The following is a 12,204-nucleotide window of genomic DNA, read 5'->3' on the forward strand; positions in this document are numbered from 1 at the left end:
GCTTACCTCTAATTAATTACGTCGTTTAGTTAATTTGTTCGTCACCGACCAACATTTTCAGTCAATCTTGGCTACGAACTTGTGCATGCATAATTCATCTGATGTATGATTTCTTTTTGTTAATAGTTAACTACTTTTCTACGTGTTTGATCTTCTGCAAGGTTGTTTGATCTAAGTTCAAGGTTTCTTTGTCTTAGATTCAACAGGCCTATCGCTGCTACATCGTGTTCAAAGTTTCTACCGTTGTTTTCATCCTTCAAAGAAATGAGAGGTTGGACGATAGAGATCATAAGGTGCCCAAAGATGATCAACGGTACAAGGGTTCCTAGAATCCAGCCTCAACCAAGGTTTACCTTTACCACTCCAATGAAGCAAACTTACGGGTCCCGGATGAAGACTCCTACATTTACCTTCAATATTATCCCCTCCTAAACCATGTTGATTCCACCTATGATCCACACCCTTTATCTCTCCTGCCAAAACAAGAAGAAAAGGAGGCAAAGAACCCAGATGATAAATCCTCTTTTTCTTTTGGACCCGCATCCACTCTTCCACCTTATGTGTATACCTTCCTTCGCGCCATTTTTCAACATCCACAACCATAACACCTGTGTTGAAATAACAAGGATTCCGACCTTGAAATGCACGTGGAAGTTCCGGGTCTGACCAAAATATTTCGGTGAAATACCTTGTGAAGTTTGCATGACAATATTCTGGTGCAGCAACTACCTTGCCACCCAAGTCAACTTCCCAAAGCTTTGCAATGTCATCAACAACAACCAGATCAGAATCAAGGTACAACACTCGCTTTACGTGACCCGGTATAATATCTGAGAGATAGATTCTTGCATAGTTTAGAGGCTGATCCAAGGCTTGACGAATGGATTTGGAGATTTTTCCATATACCCTACTTGACTCAAAGCGGTAAATCTTGAACTTTAGGTAAGGAAATGTGGATTTAATGGTGTAAAAGACTTCGGGTTCAAACCTTGCCCAAAGAAAATGAAACTCAACGTTTTCAGGACATGTTGAGTGTTGTAAGATGGAGAGAATGGCTCCCATGGTGCCTCTTAGGTAGTTTGAGTCGAGTGTCATGGCAATGTGAATTCTTTCTTGGTTGCACGCATCACCATTGCGAAAGGAAGGAGCTTCTCTAAAGGTGATAGGCTTTAGGACTATGCCGTGGTGGATGCTGCCGATGGCAGCGGTGACATGGCAATGATTGAGGAGGAAGAGAGACAGGACAAGGAAGGAGAGTTGGGTATGTTGCCATATTTGGTTCCAAAACCCCATCCTTCCTGTCCCAAATGCTGCAAAAGTGAGGGTATGGTAAAGTCAAGGGTGAGGCATTGCTAATTTTTGTGAGGCTAAAGTTGAGATTGAAGAGAGAAAAAAAAAAAGAAGGTTGGGAATAATTGAGGGAAATGTGAGGAAGGAGGTTGGTGGGATTAATTGTAGGGAAGAGAATATTGCTCGGAAGGGATATTAGTTGAGTTGAGGACTTGAGGCTTCCTATAGTAAAAACATGAATATTCAAAAATGGTAATAAAATTATGTGAGCAAATTTATTGACACGATCTTATTTCTTAAAAAAATTTAATATAATAGGAAAACAAGTTTTTACAAAAAATATTACCGCAAAGATTTCTAATAATATAGTTAAAACATATTTTAAAATTTTGTTACATTTAGTTAAAATTTGAGAGATTCTTTTTCTATCACATATACACTTTAGAAGTATATGTCCGGAAAAAAAAAATTGTCATCTCAATTTGTATTTCCAAACAAAAACATAATTTTTTTCTACTTCTTACAAGACTGTGATTTTGTAAAAATATAAAGAGATAAAGGTATTTCTCTTAAAATTTAATATGATTTAAGGCATGTAAGACTAATTTGCTAAAAAAAAGGCATGTAAGACTAATTTGCTAAAAAAAGGCATGCGAAACTAGTAGCAAATGATATACCTAGAAAAAGGTTTACTACTTATGGATAAGTACAGTTGGTTTTGATAGTTTCGGTTATCTAGTTTTTCTAACATTTTAGTGTACATATGATAATGTTCGGGAAAAACAGGATATTTTGGTTACATATTTCCTTTTTTTTTGTTTGTTAATTTTATATTATATTTTATATTAAAATTTATACTAAAATTATTTTTTATGAGATTGCACCTTTGTTTTGCAATTACTTGAAGTATATTTCTTTTATTGGAATGGAAGGTCTCAGTCATCTATTTTTTTTATGATAAATAAATAAAAATAATTAAAAAATAAAATTATATTAATAAAATATAACAAAATATATTTAATAAAAAAAATATAAAAAATTAATACAATTAAGTAGATGTGTTAGATCGAATAACACGTTATGTTATTTTAACAACTTTCATTATATTTTGTAAATAAATTAATAATTTTATTACAATTTCTTTCTATTTTATTGCAATTATTTCTTCTTACATTCAAAGTTATATAAAAATAGTTGTAATAAAAAAAAAATTATTAACAAAATAGAATAAAGTTATTAATTTATTTACTATATAATTTTATTTTTATTATTTTTAATAAATAAATAAAATAAGTATATATATGTAAAGTTGTTTTTAAGTTATCAGTGATTGCACATATATTATTTTTTGTTGTTGATCCTTATTTGTTATTTCAAATAAATTCCATGCAATATTTATCTACATTGAAATTGATTATTACAATATGTATAACAATTATAAAGTACGGATATTAAAAGCAAAAGGATTGGCCTTTGTTTTGTTCGTGCAGTTCAAAACTAGTTCTTCTAGATTATCAATTAGACCTGTGGAAACCATTGACGTGGGACCTCATCGTGATCCTTTTCCTAACATTTATTTTACGAATTAGTTTCCTAATTATCATTTCATTTCATTTCTCTTCCTCCCCTTCCTCATTCCAATCATCATGAATTTCTTCAAATCCGTTTTCTCAGACGACCCAGACCCTCAACAATCCCAATCCAACGACGCGCACCACACCGACTCGCCACACGCGCCAGAAAATCCCTCCGGCGCGTGGAACTTCGGCAAACTAATCAAAACCCTAAGCCAAAAATCTGAATCAGTCATCGAAATTTACCGCCGCGATCTTAACGAATTCGGCACCGGTTTAAAGAAAGAGATTGAGATCGCTCACGACTCTCTCGAAACGGTTGGCCACGTCATCGATCAATTCGGTAACACCGTCATCAAAGGAACGGCTCAGATCATATCTCAAGGTAGACACGCAATCATCGAATCCGATTCTCATGACAACAACAATAGCAACGATAAGAAACAGAGTAATTTGAATTTGAAATTGTATAATAGATTTGAATCTCAGGTTCGTGCAATTCAAGGTGATCCTAATACTTACACCGAAGAACCTGTTGATTTGGACCGTTATAATAAATGGAAATTGGAGTTTTCGTTGGAAGGGAAAACCGAAGAAATGGCAGGGTTTCTAAGAGAGAATGACGCCATGGAGAGTGTTTATAAAAGGGTGGTTCCTAATATTGTTGATAGTGAAACATTTTGGTTTAGATATTATTATAAGGTTTATAAGGTTAAAAAAGCTGAGGATGTGAGGGCTAGGCTTGTTAGACGAATGTCCAGGGAAGAGGAAGAAGAGTTGAGTTGGGATGTTGAAGATGATGATAGTGGTGATTTTGAGATAAATGACGACGATGATGATGATGCGGTGAGTATTAAGAGATTGAATACGGAAGAGGTGTGTGCTTCTGGTGGGGAAGAGTCTAGGGTTGAAAAGAGGATGGGGGAGTCTGTTGAGGAATCAAAAGTTGTTGAGGATTTGGAGGTTAATGATGAGAAGGGTGATGGAGGTCAAGTTGATAATGGTAAGGATTTGGATAAGAAAATGACGATGGATAAGGACGCCGGCGATGGAAAGTCTTTACCGGTTGTAAGTCAGAAGGAGGAGCATGGGGAGGAGGAGAAAGATCTTGAGTGGGATGAGATTGAGGATCTTAGTAGCATTGATGAAAAGAAGGGAATGGGGAGTGGTAGCCCAACCAAAGTTGATTTACTGAAAAGATTGAGTTCTGCGGCAGAAGAAGAAGAAGACTTGAGTTGGGATATTGAAGATGATGATGATGAGCTTGCCAAGGCTTGAGAGCTATAGGTATACATGTAAGTTTGATTTTGATAATAGAAATTTAGCACTTTACTAATATTTGTATAGATTTCTCTGAAATAGTTATCTCATTGTTCAACATATTAAATGATCTCAAGTAATGTACGAAAAAAACAATTCTTTTTATTGACAGATACATGTGCATACACACGGGTCACATTGATAAATAAAAGGTAGGTCATAGTTTTGGATATATTTAACTTCAAAATTCCACCGATACGCTAGGTGTTTCCAACTTCCACTTTCTATTTCTTTTACTTCCTATCCATTTACAATCTATTTTATTTTTTATTTTTATGCAAGTGTTTTCCTTAACAATGACGTGAAACTATGCATGCTTCTTATTGCATCAAATAACAGAATAACTAACAAATACCAACTTTTAAGTGCGTACATTTAGCCCAAGATTATGTAACTCCTTGCAAAAACTCAGAAAATGGATTTTTTTTTCTTCCCAAAAAGGATATGATGTGAGGGGATCACTAGTGTATTACAAAATAAAACCTTCACTAGAAGCATTTATAGATTAGAAATGGCAGCTTAGATTCTCAAGTTTTTATAAATAATAATAATCGTAATATTTCACGAAGACCGATTACTAAGTAAATGACTCAAACCAGGCATCCTCGTGATGATTTGATAGTCTAAAATGAAAATGTAAATAACCATTCATACAAAATTTTACCCTTTGATATTAATTCACATTTCGCCAAACTAGGAAGCTAAACATCTCCAAAACCTATATAAGCTGATCGGAACCCACAATAAACTATTCATGAACACTACCGTCTAAGATATCTAAAAGCAACTACAAAGAAAAGTATGAAGAAAATGAATGAAATGAACTCTTCTGGCAGCAGCACCTGGGCCCATTTGTACAACAAAATAAGTTACTCCAGAGTCTAGAGCACATAACTGAGGCATGAAAGCCCCTTTCTCGATTCACATTTCTTTAAACCCAAGGCTGCTCTGAGTCGGAAATCATGCCTATCCTTCAACAGTAATGGTGGGTTCAGAAGCAGCTACTTCCCTGGGTGATTCCACAGGGGAAGGTAATGCAATAAGTCGACCTCTGTTGGCTCGCGGTGGAAGATGCCGTGGTTGTTTTTTGGGCTGCCCCTTCCAAGGCAAGAAAACCCCAGTTCCACCGCGAGGAAGTTCACACGGACTCAGCGGCATACGGTGCATAGGGGCTAGCATGACCATTGGAGCACCGAGAGTACCCCATTTGGGCATCATATCCATAGCGTCGCATCCCCCCAGTGCTCCATTTGACAAAGCATCTGGACTGCCACTGCTGGGTTGCCAAAGAGTCATCGCAGAAGTCGTAGTTGGAGGACTTGTTGATGGGCCTTGATAGGAGTCTTCTCTCACTCTAAAGAAGGTAATGCTCACCCTTTTGTTTGGGGATGGACACATCACATGCCTTGCCATGTCAGCGCTGTTTCCTTTCATCACTAAAAGAGATCTGCAAGGTATTTCATTAACTAATCATCATCTGATAATACCCGATTTTATGCACCAAAAGAAAGAAAGAAAAAAAATCAAAAAATGTAAACTATTAAATGCTAATGACGGAAAATTGTCACCACTGTCATAAGTAATGTTAACTAAGGTGCCAATCTTATCAGTATTTATGGATATACAACCTCAAAATGGCCTGAAATCACTTCTTGAATCACCATTCCATACCCATATCTAACATTCCTTGAATACATGTCAGAAACCTAAATCTTTTAATGTTGAGAAACGTGATGCTGACTGATAAAGGAGAGTTTAACCACGTTAAACACAAAGTGAGCGTGTGATGTAAATGAGAAAATGATATATTTATAGAAAAATTAAGTTTTCCGATATCAGAGGGGAGACTTCTTATAGAACATGTGCAAATACTGAAAATTTCAAAGTAGGTGTTACTTCTGCTATCTAGCAACTGATATGTACCGGACAAAAAAGATGTTTTTATCTCCCCAAGTGTCTGCATTTTTCTGTGTTATTTAAGGAAAATGAACGAAGCAATCATGCAATCTAACCAAGTGGGCATTATAGGAACACATAGTATCATCCTGTATTAAGCTTGCATAGCTGCAGTTCACAATTTCAGATTAATCACTTGCAAGTTATCCAGTAAATGATGAAGAATTTTCTGCCTTTGTATCAAGCAATGTTACTAGTATCGTAAAAATAAATGGAAAAGATGAACATTGCAAAGAGTATAAGTTATTTGATAGATACCCTTGCTTCAAAGGGAGCATGAGTGGACCTTTGTAATTCCCATCATTTTCACTCATAAGAATACGCCCAAAAGCCATGGTAGATTCAGAGAGAAGAAGGGTGGATAGAGGTTGATCCAAATGCGGTGGTTTCAAGAATGGCTGAGAAAACTCCTCCTGCATATTACAAAATTGTATAGGCAGTGCTAGATGGTTATTCAATTGCACAAAAAAATGGTTCTGAGTGACTAATTAGGAAGCATGAACAATTTACCTCCTCAAAGAAGTTGATGATGCAGCCATTTGGCCTTTTGTACTCTGGAATTAATTGCCACTGAATAAGGTGATCAATGACACCTTGGAGAAGTGATGGAATTGGCTCAATGTTGCCTGTATGTAAAAACACAAAAAGCAGAATTTTATACCACCCTTATAATTTTGAGTCATTTTTTGCAGTATATATGATTAGAAGAATCAAATTCCAGTTTTGTTAAGATGAAGGAAGACTATCAAATCTTTCATTTAATGATTTCATCTTACTTTTGACGTCGTCTTTTATCTGTCCAAATATGGGAACACCTAACTGAATCAGCTCTCTCTTGTTCCCCTTGATCTGTTTGTTATATAATATAAAAGTATCACCTGCATTTTATTCAATATAGGGTTCGGTTAGTATGTTTAAGACTGTGTAGACAGTAAGACATTAGTTTGCATTATTCATTATCTCGAAACTAGTTTTGTTATCAGCGGCAAAATCAAATACAAATCATCAAACTCCCAATTCAATATTTAGATAACAATCATATCATAGTGCTTGAACATAATACTAAATTGATTTATAAAATAAACGGAAAGAAGTTTTGTCCATTGTACAAGTCCCCAATCCCTACATTAAACCTGCAAAATTAACCTGAAAGTTCTCCTTTCTGGCCAGCAGCGTGGATCTCTTTCACAAAATCAGTCAGCTTGCACATTTCTGATTCAGAAAAAATATCTTCATACAACCTCAATCCTTTCACGGCATTCACCTGCTAATTGCAATAACCCACATCAATGAGCAATATCCAGCTGCTTCTTATTACAAAATTACTGATATTGGCTCTATGAATCCTAGCTTCTTTAATAAAAACAATGCATTTGAGTTTGCGAATGAAAGAACTTGCCGGATGCCCTTTCATGAACTCCCTTGTTGTGAAGCCTTTGGTCAACTTTATCTGTGAAGAACGTCCTTCACATTCTTCATGATTTGAACATATACTTTTGTTGATAAAACTGTGTTGTATTTGCTGCGATCCTGCACATCAAACCAAAGCAAATCCACACAAAATAATCATTGAACTAAAAAGGGTGATGGATTGACTTATCAAATCAAAATAAAATGCATAACATTTCCAGCTAATGCATTGTCACAATCACCATTAGATATTATGAGTAAGTAAAAATTGTTGTATTGAAATTTCGCCATTTTAAAACTTGTTTTTGCAGCATAATAATTGTGTTAAGAAATACAGTAACACTATTTGCCGTCTTGCAAAAACCAATGTCCCCACAACACAGTCCAGTTAAAAGTGACAAAATGATCAGGTCATTGCAACAAACAAAAGTAACCTTAACACTTGTATTGTTTTTTTATGGCAAATTCTACGTGATAGATCGTCCATTAATGACGATGGACGAAATTCTTCATAAATATTAATTAACAGTTTTTCCATGTTTAGGATTGATATGATGAACTGTTCGGTGTCAGTTGATCAAACGACATAATTATCTATTTTCGTTAAGTTATGTTTCTGAGTATTGTCATTAAAAATTTGAGCGTCTTTTAAATATTAAGCGTACAAACTATAAAAATGGTTTTCCTTTTGGTAAAAAATATATAAAGATGATATATCGTAGCAAAATTGGGTTATCTAATTTCCTAACAATTAATTGAATCCTTCTCACATTAAAGATGGGGCAGAACAGAGTTGACCCTGTTTAATTGAAACATAGCAGGGTGTTTTGTGTCATAAGGAGTAGGCACCATATTTGTCAAAATTCTAACTGCCCCACTCACTCAGACCCGAATCCGCACGTGGAGCGGTACCATTAGATGGAATATTCCCTCGGTGCATAATTATAAAAACTCTTTTGAACACAAAATTTCTTCTTAAATATAAATATTAATGCATATTACTAAATACATTTATTTTATTTTTATTATATCTACTTTTATTAATATTATTAGTTTAATTTATAATATAAAAATTAATATTAAATATATTTATACATCACAGACAATTAAATACAAAACATTAATTGTAACACCGACTTTTCTTTAATAAATGCCGAACACTCAATAAGTGTTAAAGAAAAGAGTTGGAGAGAGTAATATGCAACGAGACTCTGTTGATTCTGCCGCCTGTAATAAAATCATTGCACACACTTCTAGATGTCTCCTACATCGACGTTGTACTATTCGCCCCCGCTTCCCCAACTAACCGCAACATAACACCAACAAAAATTGAAATGGAAACTCATTCCATCTTAAAATATATTATTTAATTTTTTATATATATTAAAAAATTATATAAAAAATAATATTAATTTTATTAATTATTAATATTAAAAATACATAATAAAATATAATATATTAAAAATAATATAAACAATACAAATCAAAAAGAAAGAAAAAAAACTGTTTAAATTTATAGGTAATTATTTTGGAATAATTTTATTTTAAAATTAAAAAAATTGTTATAAAACGAAGTAGATATAATTCATATTTTGTGCATGCTATTATTTTAAAGCTAATATCTTCTTCTATTTTGAAATAATTGACTTATTTTAATTATTTTGTCTCAAATGAATATCTCTTTCAATTTTAAATACACTAACTTTTTATTATATTATTTAATTAATATTATTTACATAATTTTTATATATTATATTTCATCATATATTAAGATATTGATAATGCATTACTGTCTCTGATCTTTGATTTTAAATACTTTATTTGTGTAATACAATTTTTGTCTGTTTAAAAAATTAAAATATAATAAATAATATATTTTATATCTTTAAAATTTCAAAAATATACATTAAATAAATTTTATTATTATATCATAAATAAAGAATTAAAAAAAACTAAACTAATTTAAATTTATTATTTTCTAATATATGTGTATAAATTTAAAAGAATAAAAATCTAAAAATAATATTATTTCTTTTATTTATATATTTCTGTAATATACTATTAAAATATTTTGAAACGGAGGATATCAAAATTAAATAGAATCTTGGAAATTAAATTAATCAAAATGTTGAACGACGTCTGCGGTCTACCATTGCGCAACAGAATTTGACTTCAAATAACAAAAATCATAAATTAAATAGGAAAAGTAATTCATTATGGTGCCAAATATTTGTATATTGGTTCAATTTCTTCGCGAAATTAAAAATAATAATTTTTTTTCCTAGAAGAGACCCACAAGAAAGGGAAAAAAAGTTGGATTCACTCGTATTTATTTTCTTTACAAAAAATTTAATTTATTTTTCCCTAATGTCCAATACATGTACTCCCTGTCTCTTATAATAATTTACAAAAAAATATTGTCCCAAAAAATAACGAAGTTTTGTACCAAAAACAAATATTGAATTCAACTTTCACTTTCATGAATGAAAAAAAAAACAGTTATTAGATAAATCATTTACACGGGAAGAGGAAAAACTGTGAATTAGTATCAAAGTACTACTACTACAAGAAAAATCAAGAAAACAAAGCCTAAATTTAAATAACTGTATCAGAAAAGATGATTTCTTTTGTTAATTAAAAAAAAAAGAGAAGTTTAAATCTTGAATACTACAGAAAATAAAAAAGAAAAGATCGCCGAGCAATTCAAACCTGAATCAGTGATCTCACTGTCCGGCGAATGACACACCTCCGTCATCTCCGCCGGAGCTTCCTCCCCTTCATTTCCGACGCATTCCACCACTTCCTCAACGATTTCCCGTTCCTCTGAGATCTTCGTCTCTCCATCAAGAGAGTCGGCTTTCTTCTCAACGACCTTACGCAGTTCGAGAGAAACATCAGCTATGGAGTGATACTTCTGCATCTGAATAACAGGGATCCAATTGAAACGCCGGCGGTGGATAGCAGCAAACGCCGAATCGTAATCATTGGAAGACGAAGCAACTTGAGCGAGGTGGCCGCACAGAGAATCGATTATTGCGTTGGCGGCGGCGAACTCACCGCGAAACCATGCAAGAATTGCGTCTTTGGCGAACGAGTCGGAGACGAGTAGCGGCGGCGCTGGTTGATACGGCCCCGTTGTTTGTTCACCGGTCCGCGATTTTTGGATTGCCGGCATAGCCACTGTTGAATTGAAATGATGGATGGTTCAATTCACAACAACAACACACAAAGAAAAATAAAAAGAGAATGGAAGAATAATGAGAATTTGATTTTTATTTTATTTTTTTGCAATTAATGGGGTTTTAGTATTTTTAAACATTTTCACAACAGAGTCACATGCATGTATAGAAAAGGGTTTTAGGATTTTAATGCCGCATTGTTCATGAGTTCTTTTTTTTTTCTCACCACCCCATTTGACGTGGCCAAACCTCAATTATTGATTATTTATGAAAATGAAACTTCTTTATTCCAATAATTAAGACTTTAATCACTATTTTTTTATAGACAAATATTATTGTTAGTTAAATTATAATTTTAGATTTAAACCGTAACACTTAAGGAAGTTGGTTCACTATTTGATTTGAATACATTGGATTCTACGCTATATGTAAAATTTAAAGATCCAAATTAAGGAAATGTATCTGTATAAGTAGAAAGAGATCGTTTGTAATTTATGTTATTATTATATAAATAGATATAAATAACTATAATTTAAGATTTATACTTGCTAATTTCTTTTTGGTTAAAATAAACAAATGAAAAAGAATTCTCTGGCACTGGTAGTGTCAAGATCAAGCCATAGTGAAATAAAAATAATAATATTTTGAAAGAGTTATAATCATAACAATGTTCGTCGGATGGTTGCCATATGCATGTGTTTAATACATACTACTCCATTATACTATTTTATTTTAAAATATAAAAAAAATGACTTATAAAAATATTGATGTAATTAATTTAAAATTTAAATTAAATATATTAATTTTTTAAATCTATTTTAATATATTATGTATTTTTTTATGTAAATATATTTAATATGGCCACTATTATAAGTAGAAGAAAAAAAGACTTAAATATTTATAACTATCATAAATAAAATATAACTATTTTTGAATTATTTAATATTATTATTTTTAAATATTTTTTATTTATTTTAAAATATTTAATGTTGACAATCAAATATTTAATATTGAAAAATGAACAATTTAGTAACTTTAATTTATATTTTGTATAAAATTTAAAAATTAATTATATTTATTATATATTTGTAACAGCGGTATTTTTTATTTATAATAATGATCAGAGAAATAATAGTTAAATATTTGTGCAAGAGTTTATAGAAGGGATTAAAATTTAGTAAAAATAAATCATATGAATCAAAACATAATAGTTAAATATTTATTAATTAGCTACGTAAAATATCAACGTTTATTAAAAGAGATAAGATATCAATGTTATATTAAATTTAAGTAATTAATAAATTTTAACTAATAATAGTGTGGAGTAGAAAGCAAAACAAAAAATAAACAGCTACTGCTGCTAACCATAAAAAAAATAACGTTGTTAAAAATTAATATTAAATTAAAACATTATAAACAAGTTATTCCGATCAATATTTTGATTTTTATAAAAAAAAAAAAAAAAAAAGAAAAAT

General features: G+C 32.0%; 3 protein-coding genes across 3 annotated transcripts; 1 reads left to right on the plus strand and 2 right to left on the minus strand.

Moving 5' to 3' along the window:
* Positions 1 to 110: 110 nt before the first annotated feature.
* Positions 111 to 1,224, minus strand: LOC101495094 (probable galacturonosyltransferase-like 4). Its single transcript, XM_004493579.4, has one exon. The coding sequence runs from the start codon at positions 1,093 to 1,095 to the stop codon at positions 250 to 252; it is 846 nt and encodes a 281-aa protein (XP_004493636.2). The 5' UTR covers positions 1,096 to 1,224; the 3' UTR covers positions 111 to 249.
* A 1,510-nt stretch (positions 1,225 to 2,734) lies between these two features.
* Positions 2,735 to 4,356, plus strand: LOC101495422 (uncharacterized). Its single transcript, XM_004493580.4, has 2 exons — positions 2,735 to 4,159; positions 4,297 to 4,356. The coding sequence occupies exon 1, from the start codon at positions 2,937 to 2,939 to the stop codon at positions 4,140 to 4,142; it is 1,206 nt and encodes a 401-aa protein (XP_004493637.1). The 5' UTR covers positions 2,735 to 2,936; the 3' UTR covers positions 4,143 to 4,159; positions 4,297 to 4,356.
* A 414-nt stretch (positions 4,357 to 4,770) lies between these two features.
* LOC101495753 (RNA demethylase ALKBH10B-like) lies at positions 4,771 to 10,947 on the minus strand. Its single transcript, XM_004493581.4, has 7 exons — positions 10,260 to 10,947; positions 7,540 to 7,670; positions 7,287 to 7,404; positions 6,917 to 7,018; positions 6,651 to 6,766; positions 6,399 to 6,553; positions 4,771 to 5,631 (listed from the first exon to the last, which is right to left on the minus strand). The coding sequence occupies exons 1-7, from the start codon at positions 10,723 to 10,725 to the stop codon at positions 5,151 to 5,153; spliced, it is 1,569 nt and encodes a 522-aa protein (XP_004493638.1). The 5' UTR covers positions 10,726 to 10,947; the 3' UTR covers positions 4,771 to 5,150.
* Positions 10,948 to 12,204: the final 1,257 nt, after the last annotated feature.

Source organism: Cicer arietinum, chromosome 3 (genome assembly GCF_000331145.2).
Source record: "Cicer arietinum cultivar CDC Frontier isolate Library 1 chromosome 3, Cicar.CDCFrontier_v2.0, whole genome shotgun sequence".
Classification (NCBI taxonomy): Eukaryota; Viridiplantae; Streptophyta; class Magnoliopsida; order Fabales; family Fabaceae; genus Cicer; species Cicer arietinum.

Coding starts and splice junctions, on each gene's coding strand:
- LOC101495422 (XM_004493580.4), top strand. CDS start 2,937: ATGAATTTCTTCAAATCCGTTTTCTCAGACGACCCAGACCCTCAACAA.
- LOC101495094 (XM_004493579.4), bottom strand. CDS start 1,095: ATGACACTCGACTCAAACTACCTAAGAGGCACCATGGGAGCCATTCTC.
- LOC101495753 (XM_004493581.4), bottom strand. CDS start 10,725: ATGCCGGCAATCCAAAAATCGCGGACCGGTGAACAAACAACGGGGCCG. Junction 7,671..10,259: donor CAGTGAGATCACTGATTCAG/GTTTGAATTGCT, acceptor TTTGATGTGCAG/GATCGCAGCAAATACAACAC. Junction 6,767..6,916: donor GATAAAAGACGACGTCAAAA/GTAAGATGAAAT, acceptor TTTTACATACAG/GCAACATTGAGCCAATTCCA.